Source organism: Equus przewalskii, chromosome 23 (genome assembly GCF_037783145.1).
Source record: "Equus przewalskii isolate Varuska chromosome 23, EquPr2, whole genome shotgun sequence".
NCBI classification, from domain to species: Eukaryota; Metazoa; Chordata; class Mammalia; order Perissodactyla; family Equidae; genus Equus; species Equus przewalskii.
Window position 1 is genome coordinate 26,242,327 of NC_091853.1, and position 18,963 is coordinate 26,261,289.

Sequence of the window (18,963 nt, forward strand, 5' to 3'; positions counted from 1 at the left end):
CCTGAAAATTCCATGATTCATCAGCATGTGGTTTCAAGGATCAGGGGCCGTGATTCCATTGTGGCCCAAAGCAGAGTCAGACTCAGGAGGGTGAATTCCCAGACTTTGAGGGCTAGTGTGATAGCTGCTAGTCTCAGCAAGAGAGAAGAAGGAGCTGACCTGGTCCTTTGGACCTGATCCTTCACTGACAGCCTCATCCCTGCCAGGAGTGAATCTTGGAAGAAACACTGGCTGGGTCTACAGGAAAGAGATGAGGGGCGGGGCTGGGGAGAAAGGACATAAGTAGCACTTCTGAGCCAGAGGAGGAGGGAAATGCTGTTGGGACCAGAGCCAGGACAGCCTGCAGAGGTCCTCACAGTCAGATGGTCTGCACAGAGCCCAGCTCCCTGCCAGACTGGGCCAGACACTCAGTCTCACTGACCCCAAATCCACCTTGGCCTCAAGGACCTGCCTTGGGCCTCTAGACACAGGCCAAGTGTCCAACTTGGTAAGATACCACAGAACTCCAAAGAAAAGGGTTTGGGGGGACCAAGGGGTAAGACTTTGAGCTTAGAAGTGCAAACTCTTGGGCAGCTGCACATGGAAATCTCATAAGATTCGAAATTAAAAGGTGTTCTAAGTGCTGGCTCCTCTACTGACCAGCCCTGAAACCCTTGCAGACTGTTTGGGGTCTCAGACCCTCATCATCCTAATGGAAATCATGACTCCTACTGCACAGCTTTTGGGGGAGAATGCAGTAAGATGAGAAAATGGAGTCTGTAACATACCATATAAATGTAAGGAAATACAGTTCTTTCTTTGACATCAAAAGCACTACATTCACCCAGGGCCCCGGGGAAGAAAGTGCCGAGAGAGAAACCAGAAGTAAGGATGTGAAAGGAGCCTGAGGAGGTGAATGGTCACCAGGGGTCCCTGCCAAGACTGGTGTTCACCTCAGAAAACTGCCACTGTCGTCTCCTCGGGCAGGAAGTGGTTCACACACTCCGTAGCTCCGCTGGATGCAGCCCTGGTTTCCAGCCGCGCCTGCCTCATTACTGCTCTCGAGGTTTCAGAGTTTGTTAACATCATTAAAGCCTCCATCCCGGGCAGTGAGCAGCAGGCACAATCGTTACAGATGTCTGCGAGAGATGAATTTGGCTAAACAGGCCTAGTGCAGAGTCCCAGGCGCGGGCAGGATTAGCGGGCACAGTAATGACTCACCATATGCTTGTGCCGTGCCATCTATCACTCGGCAATTAGGTTAATGTTGGTTAAAGGACCCCGCTTAGTCCTGCAGTCAGCACCCCACAGGTCTGTGGAAGGCTGGATGATTCCATCACAGGACGTTTTCCGGACAATGGGACACAGGTTGAGGCTGCAGCTCAGCCCCTCCTGGGACAGGGGCTCTGTGTAAGATGGACTCAGTTTGGGTCTTCGGACCCCCTCCCTCTCATCTTCTGCACCTGTGAACTCAGCCATGGCTGGAGGGAATTTAGATGCATGTGCTCCCCACCCCAGGGGTGCGCACTCATGGGGAGAAAGGCACCATCTATGCCAGTCTACAGGAGGTGGTGCAGTGTGGGGGCGAAGGCACTGGGCTGGTGCCAGGAGCTCAGCTGTTGATGAGCGAGGTGACTTTGGGCAAGTCACTTTGCTCCCTGAACCTCAAATATTTCATCAAATACGTTCATGGAACATACAGCCTGGAAAATGGGTGTATAGAAATAGATGATCTCTACCATCATTTCTATGGTCCACAGAATGTCAAAAGCAGTAAATTGTATGCCCTATGGAATCTGCAACTCCCACCATTAGAAAGCTTATCGGTGACACCAATGTGTCTCCAGAAGCTTCCTGTCAACCAGGAGGAGTCAAACCTTCAAATGTTGAAGCTAAATAACTGTTGGACGGTTATTTAGTCCAACTCCTCATTTTACAAGGAGGAAATTTAGGCATGCCCAGCTATTGTCTCCTAATAATACCAGGAGGGCCGGCCCGGTGGCGCAGCAGTTAAGTGCACGTGTTCTGCTTTGGCAGCCCAGGGTTTGCCAGTTCGGGTCCTGGGTGCAGACATGGCACCACTTGTCAAGCCATGCTGTGGTAGGCATCCCACATGTAAAGTAGAGGAAGATGGGCACGGATGTTAGCTCAGGGAAAGAGGAGGATTGGCAGGAGTTAGTTCAGAGCTAACCTTCCTCAAAAAAAAAAATAATAGTAATAATACCAGGGAGCCTAGAGCCACCAGGGACACTGGGAGGTGGCAGGGAATGCAGGTGGTCCCCAGAAATCAAAGCACAGGAACTGTGCTGACTTGTAAGGCCTGAAGGAGGAAGTGATGCACACACTACTGCTTATGGGCATCTATAACCAGGAAGGTAGAGGGCACAGGTGGTTAGCTCTCAGAGCCTTAGGGACCCAGCCAGGTCTTTCCTACCCCCTTGTCCCCTCCAGGCCTACCAACAACCTCAACTCTACCCCAGCATTACTGCCATGTCCACCCTGTGCCTTCCCCAAAAAACATACAGAGCATTCTGTTAATTCTAGAAGTGGCAGAGTGGAGTGGTCAAAGGGATGAGCTTTGGAGTCAGGCTGACCCGGATTTGAATCATGGTTCTGCCACTTTACCGAACTGTGGCTGTAGATAAGCCAGTTTGCATCTCTGAGCCTGTTTCGTTATCTATAAAATGGAGATAATAGACCCACCCTGTAGGAGAGCCTGAGGATGACACGAGATCTCGTCTTGTACAGTGCTTGCCACCATCACAGCTCAGTAAATTGTCACTCTTATTGTTATTTATTATTAAGGTGCAGAATCTGCTTTGGCCTCACCCTCTTTCCTCTTTCCGCTCGCTGCAGCTGCCCTGGCTTCTTCCTTTAACTCCTCATCTCCCTGAGCTCAGAGAACAAATGCCTACAACACATACCCCCAAGGATGCCTTTCCGTCCTTCCCAGCAAGCACTGGGTCCCAGGAATGAAAAGGAAGACGAGTCAGAGGTCATTGGTGTTCTACACCACTCCTGATTCCTTAGGACTCTCACCCACTTCCTAGACCTGCCAACCCAGACGCTTTTCTACAATCCACTGCTGACCACAGCCCCTCTCCCCACATGCTCGATGAAGGAGAACCTCGTTCCACAGGTGGAGAGAGGGGTCAGTTGCATTCCGAGGAAGGGAACCCATGGTCCAGCTCTGGGCCCTCACTGCTGCCCAGCCCCTGGTCCCCAGCATCATGCCCTCCAGGCGGGACATTCAGAGCCAGCTGCAGGCACTCAGCCTTGGACACGTGGGCAGCATCCATCTCCCATCCATCCCTCTTCTCCCAGGTGCTTGATGTGTAAAACTTATCTTTTGGGACATGGACCCTGAGCAAGAAAACGTTCCAGAAAAAAGAACGTGTCAAGAGGCCACAGCCCATTGTTAACTCCCTCCCGGGACAGCTGAACAGACCATTCTAGGCCCTCCCCTCTCCTAGAGAGGCCCTGGGGCCCAGGGAGGAACAGACATGCCCATGACCTTAGCATGTTCTCGTATTTCCTCTTTGCATGGCTCAAGCCTGCCGTGATTTCTGCTTCCCTTTCTTCTCCAGGATCGCTCCAGCAGAGGGACCGAGGTGGGCAGGTGAGGGACAGGAAAGCCCCGACTAGAAGAGAGGGAAAGAGACTCCTCTGCTCCCTTCTCATCTTGTTCTTCTCTCCCACCACTGCTTCTCCTCTGAAGCTCCCTGAGATTGCAGGACATGGTTTGCAGGATGGCGGGGACCCCAAACAGGCAGGCGCTAGGGCCCAGGAAACAGGACGAGAGAGTTGTTACTCCAAGCCAGCAGCAGCAGGGAAATAACCACACACAGCACCTTAAATTAAGCTGCTCAAATACTCCGCTAATGAGGTTTAAGGAGACAGTTACGTGTAAAATACTAATTGATCCTCACTATCATCTTTACTCTGGGTTCATAATTTATTTATTTATTCATAGAGAAAGGGAAGGGAGAATATCCTTCTATGTGCATTCAGTACTTTCCTGTTGAATCTAATATGCTAAACGTAATAAGACAGTTATTGCATGTTAAGTAAATATTCACCGGGAGTGAAAGTACTTATTTGGGATTAACTGTTACGAAGGAGATGGAGCTCAGTGGCGTGCCGCGTTGTGTGAGCATGCGGTGTATTTGTTTAATGTAAGTTTTATTACATCGAAATGAAATCTCTGTTTAGTTACCTTCCTTCCTAGAGAAAATGTTGAGATAAGCATCGCTCGGTTAAACACAGATCTTTCCCACCGTGCCAGGATAATGCTGAGGATTAGTGTAGAGGGGTCTGTTTTTCTGACTCCCCACTATGCAAGCTTACCAGGGGCACCAGACCGCTCTGAACTCTTAAATGGTGTTGGGAGGAAAGGAAAATCCTTTGCTCTGTCCCTGGTTCCTTTTTGCTGAGCCTGGTGGGGCCCTTTCCCACCCACCCCCTGCCTTATAATTCCAGGCAAGAGGTACCCCGAAGAACCTGATTTCTTCAGTCCCTCCCATATCCTCTGGCTGCCCACCCTTTCTAGAAGGCTGCTGTGGCTAAGGCAGCCAGTCTCTACATGTGCTTGTTGTAACTTATCTCAGGCACCAGGGAAGTCATCACTGGGGCTATTGATCTGCACTTCGTGAGTGAGAATGCCGCAGCCCTCTCCCCTCCAGCTCTCCCGTTAATGTGAGACGTGACTTCCAACCCCAGGGCTGGTTCGCTGTCTCGCCCACTAGCTCAGTGCCCTCAGTCCTTGATTAAGTGGGAGTCCAGTGTCGACTGCTGTCCTAATGAACTCATCCACCTCCCACCCTGTCGCCTACTGCCTCAGGATGGACGCCGCTCCTCCGTTGTGCTGGCAGCTCCTGTTTTGGGCTCTTGCTATCTCGCCAGATTATCTATTCCCTTTTTAAGACTCACTGCAGGAAACAAACCACAATTGAATCGGTTTGGCAAATAGGCCTTCACTCCCTCTTTTAGGGAGAGTTTCCGTGTTGGCTTGCCACACAGGAAAGAACGCTAAATTACTTCCCTAGTCTCTGTTAGACAACAGGTTTATTCCACAAATACTGGGTAGCTACCCCATGCTAGGCGCTGCATGAGGCAGTGGGGACTACAGGCTTATTCAGAGAATTAGGCAGCGTAGTATTTCGGAGGCACCCAGCGCTTCAGAACTGATCTTGTCCAGCTTCTCACTGTACTGATGAGAGACTGAAGCCCAGAGAGGGAAATCACTTTACCCAAGGTCACACAGCTGGATGTGAGCAAGCTGGGTCACAGTCCAGCACTATTGCAAGACTAGGATGTGTCATTCACTGTGACCGGGTGAGCAAGCGGGGGCAGGGATGCCAGCTCTTGCCAAGCCTCTCACAGGAAGGTTTGCTCTCTCCTTAGGATCGTCTGTGAGATGGGCCATGCCCTCGTGGGAACCACCTCGGGGCCTGTGCGCCTGTGCATTGGCGAGTGTAAGCCCGAGTTCATGACAAAGTCCCATCAGCAGTACACCTTTGTGGTGAGTATGGGGTCCAGCCTCCGGCTACAGGCTCTCAGCAAGGGCACACTTCTCATGCAGCCTTCTCCCGGGATGCTCCCACACTCCCCCTCCCAAGCCAGGCACCTCCAGGCTTCTCGCAGACTCAGCCGAGTAGGAGACCAGAAACAGGAACTTCTGGCTTCCTTCTTTGCAAGCCCGTCTTTCTCGGGTGGAGTGGGTTTGTGACTGACAAAGCTGTGAGGACTTTGACATCGCAGAGAGCCACAGGTCAGAATTCTAAATAAGGCAAAATCAGGCCTTTCTTAGAAAGTGGGTCCTAGACGCAGGGTGGGGAGGGGCTGCCCTTTGTCCTGCCAGTGTGATATCTTAGTCTAATTCCAGCCTAATGAGGACAGATCGCCTGAGGGACCTAATTAAAAAGGTCTATATTTATCCACATGCTTTGTTTTCTGCAAAGAATATTGTAAGTGGAAGGCTAGAGGAATCACTTGAAATCCTGTAGGGACATGTGTCTATGCACAGGACCTCAGGAGTGGGGTGTACAGGGAGCTGCTCTGTGTGTTGTTGTGGTTACACCCACATGTGCATGTACTCACACTGAAAACATCTCTTCACACTCAGGCAACAGGTAGTGGAATCACGAAAGCTTTCTTTAAGGCTGGCACCGTCTTCCTGCTCAATCAATAACTTGCTTCTGGGGCCCTGGAGTCCGCTGGGGCTATATTTTTACTGAATCAATCACTTGCTTCTGGGGCCTTGGAGTCCCTTTTCTGACACTTGCCTATGCCGTCACCTTGAGTTCTTCGTTAAAAAGTGTTAACATCATGGATGGGGTCAAACCAGCCTTGCTAAGAGTTTTTGAAAAAATCATTAGGCTACAAAATTCTATTCTCTCTCAAGCATTTTGCTGCTTGTTTTAGGTTTTCCAGTCTCTGCCTTCTTAGCTCAGCATCTCCGCCTTTTTCTTGCACTAGTCTTCTCTCTCGGATTGGGGAGTACCGCAGTCTGCCTGCAGCCACCCACCCATCTCCTACACAGGACCGATGGAGTCTTGTGTGAGAAACAACTACAGAAGGACTAGATGGAGAGAGAACTGTAGAATGTCAGAGCTGGAAGGGGCCTTAGAGATAATTTAGCCCACCCTTCTCACTTGACAGAGGAGCAAACAAAAGCCTGGAGTGATCGAGAAACTAGTGAGTGGCTAACGGGGACCGGAATTCATGCCTATGTAGTTGCTCAGTTAAATGCACTTTCTACGCCACTCTGCTGCCCTCCAGGCAGAAACAGTTCCTTTCTGAGTGAGGTCAGCTGCCTGATGCATTTTAGGCCAGACATTTCTTTTAAGCTTAGGCTTAATTTTACAATTCAGTGAGCTCACTAGAAAGTCCCGGCCAACCATGGGCCATCCTCCTGATGAAGGTTGGGGAAGCTATGTCTAACATTTACAGACAGCTCTCTGCACCAGGCACCATGCCGTGCCCTTCACATGCTTAGGGAGGGACTGAAGGACATGCGATGGATCGTTAATGGAGGACTTAGCCTCTTGGTGGCCCAGTCCAGGCAGGGATGCTTAATTCAGCCCTATCGATTTTGTGCCAAAAAAATCAGTACAGGCTCTAGATAGAGAAGCATTTTCAAATTGTTCTCAATTTGTAAACTAATTGATAGATTAGTCAGTGTCACCTCTGCCTCCCCATCAGTGTTATGAGCATGAGACTCCCCGGGGAGTTAATTAATTCCAAAACGTGGCCCTTCTGCCTTCCCCAGAAATGCCCGGAGCCTCTTCTTAGAAAAAGTCTCAGCCACAGGGTAGGCAGAGGGAGTGCTTGGGATTAGAAAGAAGAGGAAAAGAACCTCCACTCCAAGCAAGGCCACCGTCCCTCCTTCTGTCCTTAAGTCTACCATAGATCTGTCCCTTTGGGCAAAACCTGAGCTGTGATCATTTCTCTACTTCCTCCCAAAGAACCCTTCTGTGCTGTCACTCAACCCCATCCGAGGCCCAGAGTCGGGAGGCACCATGGTGACCATCACAGGCCATTACCTGGGGGCTGGGAGCAGCGTGGCGGTATACCTGGGCAACCAGACCTGCGAGTTCTATGGGTAAGATGGGCTCGAAGGAGCACAAGCAGATTGTACCTGTGAGGCCTATGCACACATGTTCCTGTGCGTGTTCACACATAGACCTGCCCCGTCAGCTCCATGTTATGTGCCACATCCTGGGCCCAAACACTGTTCTGGTCACTGTGAGAAATATATACCACTAGTCAATTTTTATCTCCTGTATCATGGGGGCTAGATACTTCTAGAAATAATTAGAAATGAGGCCCATGAGAACTGCTGATGAGGAAGGCTCCCAGGAGCTCTCCACTCACCATCAGGATCAAGCTCTCATTAGGTGCCCACTATGGTGACTTGAGAAACATGGAGATTGCACAGACTCTTCCTCAGGACATCTCTTGTGCATAAAAAATTGACCACTGACTGTGTCAGATACTCGGATGAAGCCCTGGGGAGGTAGAGAATCCTGAGAGAAATCTGAAAGAATCCATGGATGAGAACCCAGCTTGCAGAGTATTGGCTGGTGATCTCCTCCTCGGACCATAAACTCCCTAAGGACAAGGATTGTGTGTTCACTTCTCTGCATAGTGGGTGCTCAATGATATTTATTAACTGACTAAATAGCCATCTTCTAAAAAATCCCAAAAGAGTTCCCATGGAGCACTGCCCTGCCCCACATTCTCTAATCCCCTTGTGCAATTTGCTCCGTAATCCAACCTGAGTTGGATCTCAAGTTAAAAGAGGCACTGATCAACCCTGATGAGGGACATGAGTGTAAAGGATGGAGGAACACTTCCTGGGTCACGCCCTCAGACAGAGGAAAACCCCTTTTCAAGCCAGAGGGCGCCCCCTATTGCCCGTGCCTTTCTTCACAACCCTCCTGCTGTCTCCCTGTCAGGCGGTCAATGAATGAGATTGTGTGCGTCTCGCCCCCGTCGTCCAACGGCCTGGGCCCAGTCCCCGTTTCTGTGAGCGTCGACCGGGCCCGTGTGGATAACAACCTGCAGTTCGAGTACATCGATGACCCCCGGGTGCAGCGCATCGAGCCAGAGTGGAGCATTGCCAGGTGAGGTGGAGGGTAGGAGGACTGCACCCGGCTGCCACGTGGCATAGTCCCTTAATCCCTCTGCGAGGACCGCAGGGCTTGAGGTGGTAGCATTTGAGAGGGTCTTTACCTAACCCAGCCTCTGCTTGTTCCCAGTGGCCACACACCCCTGACCATCACAGGCTTCAACCTGGATGTCATTCAGGAGCCAAGGATCCGAGTCAAGTTTAATGGCAAAGAATCTGTCAACGTGAGTAACCACTGGTCCATCTGGCCCTCAGTAAACACAGCTGTGTGTCTGTGTTTGGCAATGTCATGAGCTCCGTCTCAGGTGCTGGAGCCTCTGACTACCAGAGTAGAAAGTTGGCTCAAGACTCTGAGCCCGAATCGTGGCTCCAAACACCTGAACCTTACAATGGTTTTTATAATTACAGTATAATCATTTCTTGTCAGGAGGTGATATGATGAGTGTATGAAGGTACTGGCTTCTGAGCTTAAGATACAGAGGAAAAGGGCCCTGTTTTATGCCATGTTCACTTTGAGGTCTGACGTGTGGGAGGGTGAAGAAATTCTGGCTCCAAATTCAGACGTTTCTGATTAGAAGCAGGATACTGCCATCTATTAGCGGTACAACCATGATCAAGTCATTTAACCTCTCTGAGCCTCCATTCCGTGGCTATAAATGGTGATGATAAGATTCACCTCGCAGATCTGTACCATGCAGCAGTTGGCTGGCACTAAGAGTGGCACTTGATAAACGTTAGTCCCTGCGAGCAGATAATTCCATCCCGGTTGCTAAGATGATCAGGTTGAACATTTTACTGTACTCCTCTATGCAGAGCCAAGTAATTTTTTTTCATTATGGATTTTTGTGATTTTAAAGAAGTTCTCGATCCTAAGAGCACAATGTTTGATCTATTGTTATAAATCTTTTGGTTTGTTCTAGTGGCTCCATCTCACTTTTTCCAGCCAATATTTTCTGAAACATTTTTGTATTCGTAATTATAGTCCAGGAGATGCTCTTATGGTTATTATTTTTCATGCAAATTACTGTTATTAGTGCTTTGACCTTCAGGGGATTGACGAGGCTGAGAGGGAGATGGGAAGATGGCGTTGTATCTCCCCTCTTATCCCTCACGCCTTCCCAGCATGCTTGAGGCTTCCTTAGGAAACAGAAATAGACAAAATGACAGTGCCAGAAGGCTGGATCTGGAAAAGTCTCAGAGGTCATCTCGTCCAACCCCCTCATTGTATAGCTGGAGAAACTTAAGGCCAGAAAGGAGTGATGACTTGTCCTTAATCATAAAGGTGGCTGGTGGCAGGGGCAAGCTAGATCCCAAACATCTGGACCCTTCATAACCAGACCACATGACATGCCAGTGGGCTTGACATCCCATCAGGCCAGAGACATGGGGGCACTTGTATCACATCTTCGGTCCCCACCATGGTCACAGCTCTTTGGACTAGAAGACCACATGCCTCCTTATGCCAAGTGTAGAGCTTGACCCATGGGTGAAAGAGCCCCTGCCCCACTCCACCTCCAGTCAAACGGGAATGGTGAGCTCACACTCAGGAGGAATACAAAAACCCCAAATTGGGTCCATGTTTTAAAATTTAAGCTTTATTATTATTCAGGTATGGCAAAGCCAACAGACCAGGAGATGCCTGCCATTGGAAAGATAGTTTGTTACTCACACATCCAAGAGAGGGGGCACACCATGTCTTGGGGGGCCACACAGGGAAGCACCACGGTGGGTTAAGAAGCAAAGGGAGAAAGAGAAACTGTGGCAAGAGCCTTTACTATGGCTTCCACAGGAAGGAGCTAGCAAGGCAAGGCGAGCAGGTTTAGGACTGGCCAAGTTGAATCATTTTAGGTGCCAGGGGCTGTCCCTTGTTGTTGGGTACCTGGCCCTGGTGTGTTTAAGGAAGGTGTGATTAGGGATCACACCTCACCCAGAGTGTGAAAGGAGGTGATTGGGGGTAATGGCACTGGATTGGTTGGTTTGCATTAGAAAAGCATGCTCTAGCTGGCAGGCAAGTTTGCTATCTCTAGGGATGGCTAACCTGGGGAGGGGCAGTCCCTCTAGGGTCAGCAAGGCCCTGGTGTCAAAGGGTCACAATACAGAAAATAAAAGTCACAGTTAATAGAGTACAGAGGGCATTTTGGAGGATGAGTACATGACTGACAAGGTCAACTTCCAAAAGCTGCAACGTTAGTTCTCAGGAAGCCATTTAAAGAATAGACAGCACTGAGAAGGCCTTCCCCATACCAGAGATCAGTCTGAGAAGGCTCAGGTCCAGGATGCATTTGTAGCCCTGGGCAGGGGTCTCTCCAGCACCTCCCCAAGCCCCGCACTGCGACCTCAGTGCTTCAAGGAGTTAAGAAGTAGTTCCTCCCTCTCGAGTGGGGGGCCCTCAGCTTCTGTGGTGGCCTGCCTGGAGTTTGCAGGCTGGCAGGCCTGGAGGAGAGGCCTGGGTGGGCAGTTTTCCCTCCAGCTGGCTCCACAGCAAGAAGCTGGTAAATTCGGCCCCATGCCTCTTTCTTCAGGAGTGGTAGGAAAGAAGCGCTTTGCCCCCTGCAGCCCTGCTTGGGCCCCATGGCGTCCTCAGCCCACTGAGGCTACCCCTTGCCTTTGGGTTTTGAAGCAACCCCAGTGAGAAGTGAGAAGGGCCAAAGCGCAGGCCGCAAAACCCAAAGGAATGTTTGGCAGACAAAGTGCCGATGCAGCACGGGGCAGGAAGCACACAGAGGCTGCTTGTTCTGGAGTGATTTGCTTATTCACACAGGAGTCCAGACCAGGGGTGCTGGAATGAGCGGGGAGCAAGACGGGGGTGCCAGTGAAGAGGCGCAATCAGGCTAGGTGGCTGCCCTGCCGAGCCCAGGACTGGAGGTTCCCTGGCTCGACTCTACCCGTTTGACGGCACTCCCAGTGTTCCTCATGCCAGCGTGTCCCCAGCTGGAACATGAAAGGGACACTAGGTTCCTAAGGAGCTGCTGAAGTGGGAGCTGCAAAGGGTAGGAATGGGAAGTGACCTCCAGTGCAGCCTGAAGCCTCGGCAAGCTGTTTTGTATACTCTTAAACTCCCTCTGGAAAGGGAGGGTTAAGACGTGGCCTTGGAGCTCTGACATAATCTCTGTGCAAGTGTCAGCTTTTTTGCGATTTCACACACAGTCTTGTTTTCTCACCATGAAGCCCATGTGTGTATGTTGGCCAGACACACAACATGTGTGGACCTGCCAGGACAGCGTGTACTTGAGCAGGCCGAGTTCTCACAGATGCCCTTGGCTGTTGCTGGGACACCGTGGCTCTCAAAGCTGAAACGGAGCCGTGCCGAGCAGGAGCCAGGAGGAGAGGGCGTAGGGGTCCAGCTTTCCTTCCCAAGGACCCACAGGGCGTCCTGTATTGGTTTCTTCAGTCCAGCTGCTGCCTTGGGCAGCCAGAGGAGAGCACGGCACAACTCATGCTCAGCAGGGGCCAGCCCAGCTGGGATTTTAGTTGGGAGACCAGGGTCCACTAGAAAGAAAGGATGTTATGAACTCAGCGTCAATCCCAAGGTTACACCCCCGTGCGAGTGAGGGGCCCTTGGTTGGAGAAGAGAGAGATGCTGAATAGGATATTTAAAGAGTTAAAGGAGAATTCTCATTCGTCTTTGTATTCGGTAAACATTAACTGAACACCTACGATTGCTGGCAGAGTGCTCATCTCACACTACTTCCTGCTCCTCACCACACACACACACACACACACACTCACACACACACGCTCACACACGCTCACGCACATCCAACACTGTTTCTGTCCTACTTCTCCGCAAACATCCCATGTTTCCTCACCCCCGGGCCTTTGCTGCTGTCCCCTCTGCCTGGGACTTTTCCCCCACCTCTCCCTCTCCTTGTCTAGGTAAGTCCTACTCATTCTTCAGCTTAAATTTCATACATTTCTTCCCTGAGTCACGCTCACCCTGCTTCAGGGCATGCACATGCACGCGCACACGCTCATGCACACACGCTTGTGCACACACGCTGACACTCCCGCAGTACCTGTACTTCCCTGCCAGGGCGCTTTCTCGCATCCATTCCTACAGTTGACAGTGCTTGTGCCCCTTCTGTGCTCCAGGCCCTCTGCCCGGACTCTATTGTACTGCTTGTTGAATCGGGGTCCCCCCCCTAGACTGGGACTATTTCACTAGATAGCCCCAGCTCCTAGCACCTTGCCTCGCACAAAGCAGGCCCACAAATAGTGTTGGTGGATGAATGAATGAATGAATCAATGAATGAAGTTGAAATGAACCCCCCAAAAAACTTTGACAGCCCTTTGCCTCAAGGGATTCAGCATCTAATGAAGACAAACAAGTCACCCAAGGGTGACTGGTTAAGGCAAGTAGCGGGGAGGGGCGGCAGCGGACCCCCAACCGCCCTCGTTCAGTGTTTGAATGCTGCACTCTGGGCCTCTCAGGTGTGTAAAGTTGTGAACACCACCACCCTAACCTGCCTGGCCCCCTCTCTGACCACGGACTACCGGCCCGGCCTGGACACTGTGGAACGGCCAGACGAGTTTGGATTCGTCTTTAACAATGTCCAGTCCTTGCTCATTTACAACGACACCAAGTTCATCTACTACCCCAACCCGACCTTTGAACTGCTCAGCCCTACAGGCGTCTTGGATCAAAAGCCGGGATCCCCCATCATTTTGAAGGTAGGCGCGTGCGGAGTGCAGCACATGCCACACGCAGTGGTGGTGAGAGCCCCCCTCCCGGGGCCCATCTTGTTGTCCTTTCTACGCACGTGGACTCGCAAAGCTGTCAGCTCCCTGTAAAGGGAGATTGTTTATAGATATTGACCCATCGAGCGGCATATCTTGCCTTGGGATTCTCAAGAAACACTTTAGAATATTTCTGTTTGTTCTTGTGAGCTTCGGAAACCAAAATTTCTGTGGCGCATTGGAAGTAACCCTTTCCCTTTATTGACAACTTCTGTGGCCGCCGTAACCTGCACGCAATTTCAAGAGCTCACGGTTCCCTGTACAATCCGTCCAAGGGTTTTGCTACTCTGCCACTTTCATTTATATCCCACGTCTCCCTTGAATTTTCACTTGTTTGGGGTTCTGTCTCCCCTTCCTCTCTTTCCCACCCTCCTCCTCCCTTTCATCCTCTCCACCCTCCGTTTTGTCTTTGTCTCCCTGAATTATGGCTGTTAGAAGTCCTCTCCAAAAACTTACCGTGGAGTCATCTGTTGGTCTTTGCATGGCTGCCCGTCCCCCGTCTCCTTAATCTCTTTTAAATAGGCAATTAACTTCTGCACGCCTGTGTCAGTTACTCCTATTAAGATTGCTGTTATCTACAGGGGAAAAACCTCTGCCCTCCTGCCTCTGGAGGTGCCAAACTCAACTACACGGTGCTGGTTGGAGAGACCCCGTGCGCTGTCACTGTGTCCGAGACACAGCTCCTCTGTGAGCCTCCCAACCTCACGGGGCAGCACAAGGTCATGGTGAGTGAAGCTGCTTCTTATTACTTCCTTCCCTCCTTGCTGGGCATGCATGAGCTGTCATAAGGAAAGGCTCTCTCTTCCATCTTCTTCATGGCTCCTCATCTCCATGCCCTGCATTAAAATGGGTAGAAGTTGAGAGCGCAAGAAAAGAAAGGCAGATAATAAGCAGGAAGTTGTTCTGTATCCAAATCTGCACTGTGTGGTTGTGGTCTTGCATGTCCTTCCTGAAACGGTAAGCATTCGATAGCATGCCAGGGCTCTACAGCATCTGTGTGTGTGCAATGCACAGGTTCACGTGGGCGGGATGGTGTTCTCGCCTGGCTCGGTGAGTGTCATCTCAGACAGCTTGCTGACCCTGCCAGCCATCGTCAGCATCGCGGCAGGCGGCAGCCTCCTACTCATCATCGTCATCATCGTCCTCATTGCCTACAAGCGGAAGTCCCGGGAAAACGACCTCACTCTCAAGAGGCTCCAGATGCAGATGGACAACCTGGAGTCCCGTGTGGCCCTGGAGTGCAAGGAAGGTAAGAGGAGGCACTCCCTCACTTCCTGGACCCTCTTCCTTCACCAGCCATGTTACCTCACTCCCTACAGACAGCTCTCATCTTTACTTCCACCCCTCCTGCCCCAAGCCATTACACTCCGCTTTGATTTCTGTTTTCCTGTGAATTTCCTTTACTCTTAGGGCTAGAGAAGTCCTAATAAGGATGTCCACAGCGAGGCCCCAGACCTGATCATACTATTCTGTTCCCCCTGTGTCCTGACTCATCCCACAGACTGGCCGCCTTCTTCTCCCTCTCAGGGCCTCAGTCTCCCCACAGTCAGAGCCCTCTGGGCTCTGTTGTCTCAGACTCTAGATTCCCTAGATGGGACTGTCTGGCTCCTGGTTCTTGCATAGCCGCCCTCACCCTTGTAGCCTGTGGAAGCAGCAGCAGCAGCAGCAGGAATGGCGGGCGAGTACCTCACCCCTCTCCCACTCCATCCCCACCCCCAGGGCTTGTTTTCCATCAGTGCTGCAGGCTGAGCTCTCTGAAGGCCACCGCTTGCTGGCGTCCTTGGCCGTGGACGTGTGTGGGAGTGGAGACGTGTTTTCTTCCATCTCCCACGCAACCACAGCCGTGAGGTGACAGGTGTACCTGGCATCCCCTCGGGCTGGGGACCAGGCAGGCTGTCTGGGTAAACATCTCAATTAGGAATCAAAACATTTCTCTTTTTGCTGCAAATGTCAAGATCAGAAATAAGCCCTCTGCTGGATGAAAGGGAAGAGCTGGGCTGGGGAAAAGTGGGCAGTGGCTCCTCCCAGTGCCAGGGCTGGGGAGGCGTGGGAAGGGGGCACCAGGAGACAGGCCTGCCACCAAGGGGATGCTCCCCTGTCACCGAGGCCCTGATGGTCAGGGCACTCCAAGGCTGGGTTTGGTTTTGTTCTCACTTTTGTGTGTGTGTGCGCTAAAGTATACTAACGTAAAGTTTACCATTTTAACCCTCGCTGTCTCTACACCACAGGGCTCTCCCCTCCTCCAGCCCTGTGGCATTAAGGACATTCATGATATTGTGCAAACATCACCACACTCCATCTCCAGAAGTTTCTCATCTTCCCTAGCTGAAACTCTGTACCCATTAAACAATAACTCCTCATTCCCCCTTCTCTCAGCCCTTGGCAACCACCATGCTACTTTCTGTCTCTGTGAATTTGACTACTCTAAGTACCTCATATAAGAGGAATCATACATTATTTCTCCTTTTCTGTCTGGCGTATTTCACTTGGCTTAATGTCTTCAAGTGTCATTCATGTTGTAGCATGTGTCAGAATTTCATTCCTTTTTAAGGCTGAATAACATTCCATTGAATATATGTACATCATTCTGTTTATCCATCCGGCAGTGGACATTTGGGTTGTTTCCACCTTTTGGTATTGTGAGTAATGCTGCTGTGAACACGAGTGTACAAGTATCTATTCAGATCCCTGCTTTCCGTTCTTTTGGTTATATACCTAGGAGTGGAATTGTTGAGTTGCATGGTAATTCTATGTTTAATTTTTTAAGAAACCATGAAGTTGTTTTCCAGAGCGGCTGCACCAATTTACATTCCCACCAGCGATGTACGAGGGTTCCAATTTTTCCACATCCTCGCCAACACTTGTTTCCATTTTTTGGTCATAGCCATCCTAATGGGTATGAAGTGGCATCTCATGGTAGCTTTGATTTGCCTTGTCCCCTAAGGGTTTTGCCTCCTGATTTCTTCTCTTGCTTGGAAAAGGGGAGCAGAGCTGCCTGCTCTGGTCTTTGCTTGATCTCTGCGGCCACTGTCTCTCACCTACTTTCAGCACCTGCAACATCTTTACTGAATGACCCAAGTCATGATGTTCCTTTTTCTTTGTTTTAACTACACTTACAATATGTGGAAAATTCAAAATTATAGATAAGCATAGAGGAGGAGATATAGAAATCACCCATATTCCCACTACCTAAGAAAGGCAGCCTGGAGATATCTCACACCCTCTGGAGATGCACCCCTATAACCCTCCTCATCTCTATACCCCAAGCCCTCCCCTCCTCCTTCACAAACTTCTCCTCCCGCCTGTCTCCTCCCCTGCCCCAGTTCCCCTCTTGAGCCTCCCCGTCTCCACTGTACTTTCACAGCTTTTGCCGAGCTCCAGACAGACATCAATGAGCTGACCAGCGACCTGGACCGCTCAGGAATCCCCTACCTGGACTATCGTACCTATGCAATGCGAGTCCTTTTCCCTGGCATCGAGGACCATCCTGTCCTGCGGGAGCTGGAGGTAACACTGGCCTCCGGCACCAGCCGCCCAGCAGGGACGCAGGGCCTGGGTTTCCTAGGAAATGCCAGTGGGGCCCAGCAGCTCGGAGGAAGGCAGGAGTGAGGAGGAAAAATAGCTTGTAACAGCCTCAGCACAAGGGGGATATTCCTGATCTAGAAGATCAGGGCCAAGGGGGGCACCCAGGCTCTGTGGGATGATTCCAGGGGAAGGCTCATTGTTTGTCATTTTTTAATTAGTGACTGAATTAATTAACTAAGATTCTGCCTCATTCTCAAATGGATTTAAGGTGGCTTAAGGAAAGACGTATGATTCTGAGATTTGTTTGTTCGTTTGTTGGTTTGTTTTACTAAAGATAATAAATCAGGACGGAGGAGATTAAAGGGAGACTAGTAAATGGAGTGAGTCTGATGGGGCATCTCCTAGTGTGCCCTTGGGAAAATCAGATGGACAGCATCCCCTCCTAGGGCTCTGCCTGGAGCCCGACCCTCCCAACCCAGTGGAAGGTCAGAGCAGACTGTAGACTTCAGAGACCAACCATTCCTACATCATCATGGAGGAGTGGGGGATGGGGAGGGTGGTTGTAGCCATCGTGGAGAGGGTCTCAATGCCGGTATCATCACTGGCAAAGGCCCTCAGTGAGAGCCCGGGCTGGGAGGCTGGACACCCATCCTCTGAGGGTGCGCCCATCACACCCACCCAGGTGCAGGGCAATGGGCAGCAGCACGTGGAGAAGGCCCTGAAGCTCTTTGCCCAGCTCATCAACAACAAGGTGTTCCTGCTGACCTTCATCCGCACCCTGGAGCTCCAGCGCAGCTTCTCCATGCGCGACCGCGGCAACGTGGCCTCGCTCATCATGACCGGCCTGCAGGGCCGCCTGGAGTACGCCACTGACGTCCTCAAGCAGCTGCTCTCTGACCTCATTGATAAGAACCTGGAGAACAAGAACCACCCCAAGCTGCTTCTCCGGAGGTCTGACCCATGGCCAGGGGTGGGGCAGGAAGTGGGCATCTGAACAGGGACATGGGGCCTCATTAGAGGAGGTCCCTAAGCAGCATGAGAGGGTGCCCCTCCCCAGAAAGGCCCATGTCTGCATGTCCCATAGTATAGAGTCTGATCTTCTTTCAGCCCAGGAGGCTGTGCAAGGTCTGCAGCTTCTAAGCCTGATGGAGGAACACAGTCCTCGGCTTGAACCCCAGCTCTGCCATATGCTAGTTGTGTGATCTTGGACCAGTGATGTGACCTCTCTGCTGTTTAGTGTCTCCATGGGAAGAATGACACTAATAACACCTGTCTCGCAGTCTCCCTCCCTCCCCATGCTTCTAGAGCTGGGCCGTCCAACAGGGTAGCCACATGTGGCTACTAAGTAAAATAAAATAAAATGGCAAATTCAGTTCCTCCATCGCACTAGCCACATTCCAAGTGCTCAGGTGCCACATATTGGCCGCCATGTTGGACAGCACAGATAGGGAGCATCTCCATCATCACAGGAGGTCCTGTTGGACAGCGCCAGACTAGCGATTTGGTGCAGCCTGTCCCTTCAGCATCCAGCTTCCTGGATCTGAATCACCAGCATCCACCACATGCCCCCTCCCCTACTGCCATTTTCCTGGCAGGAGAGAGGGTTGGAGACCTTGGCATCCATCCCCTGAGCCCACCGTCTCTGGAGGCCCCGGGAAGCTGAGCACAGCTTTGGAGCTCCTCAGGCAGCAGAGCCTGGAATACGCCATCTCCGTTTCACTGCCTCCTCTTTAGCCTTCTCTGAGCAAGGTCTCAGGCTTCCAGGTCCCACGTGGGGTGAGGAAGGAGAAGGAACGGCTTTGTTTTCTGAGTGCTGAGCCCCCATCCTGCGATCTGAGCATTAGAAACTCTCATTAAGAACTGTTGTATTTAAATTGGAGCTAATCTCAGGCACAATGCAGGGAGAGGGTGCTGGGAGGGGCCCGGGGAGAAAGCTACAATTTCTTCTGCCATTGTCACTCTCTCCCAGGCCCAGATTGCTGAGCCACCCTGGCAAATGCCTGGGATTTACTGCAACCAGAGGGTATAATTTGCACCACGTGCAGGGAGTTAAAACACCCCTCTAGCATCCCCATCACTGAGGGTCTGTC

General features: G+C 51.2%; 1 protein-coding gene across 2 annotated transcripts in view; it reads left to right on the plus strand.

Moving 5' to 3' along the window:
* The window catches only part of PLXNA2 (plexin A2), a 213,034-nt gene that overhangs the window by 175,270 nt on the left and 18,801 nt on the right, over nt 1-18,963 (plus strand). For both annotated transcript variants that reach the window (XM_070591167.1, XM_070591168.1), the window contains 9 exons: nt 5,383-5,500; nt 7,446-7,582; nt 8,439-8,606; nt 8,742-8,835; nt 13,043-13,282; nt 13,930-14,073; nt 14,363-14,597; nt 16,713-16,855; nt 17,556-17,824. In XM_070591167.1, coding sequence (XP_070447268.1) covers nt 5,383-5,500; nt 7,446-7,582; nt 8,439-8,606; nt 8,742-8,835; nt 13,043-13,282; nt 13,930-14,073; nt 14,363-14,597; nt 16,713-16,855; nt 17,556-17,824 — 1,548 coding nt within the window. The remainder of the gene's footprint in view (nt 1-5,382; nt 5,501-7,445; nt 7,583-8,438; nt 8,607-8,741; nt 8,836-13,042; nt 13,283-13,929; nt 14,074-14,362; nt 14,598-16,712; nt 16,856-17,555; nt 17,825-18,963) is intronic.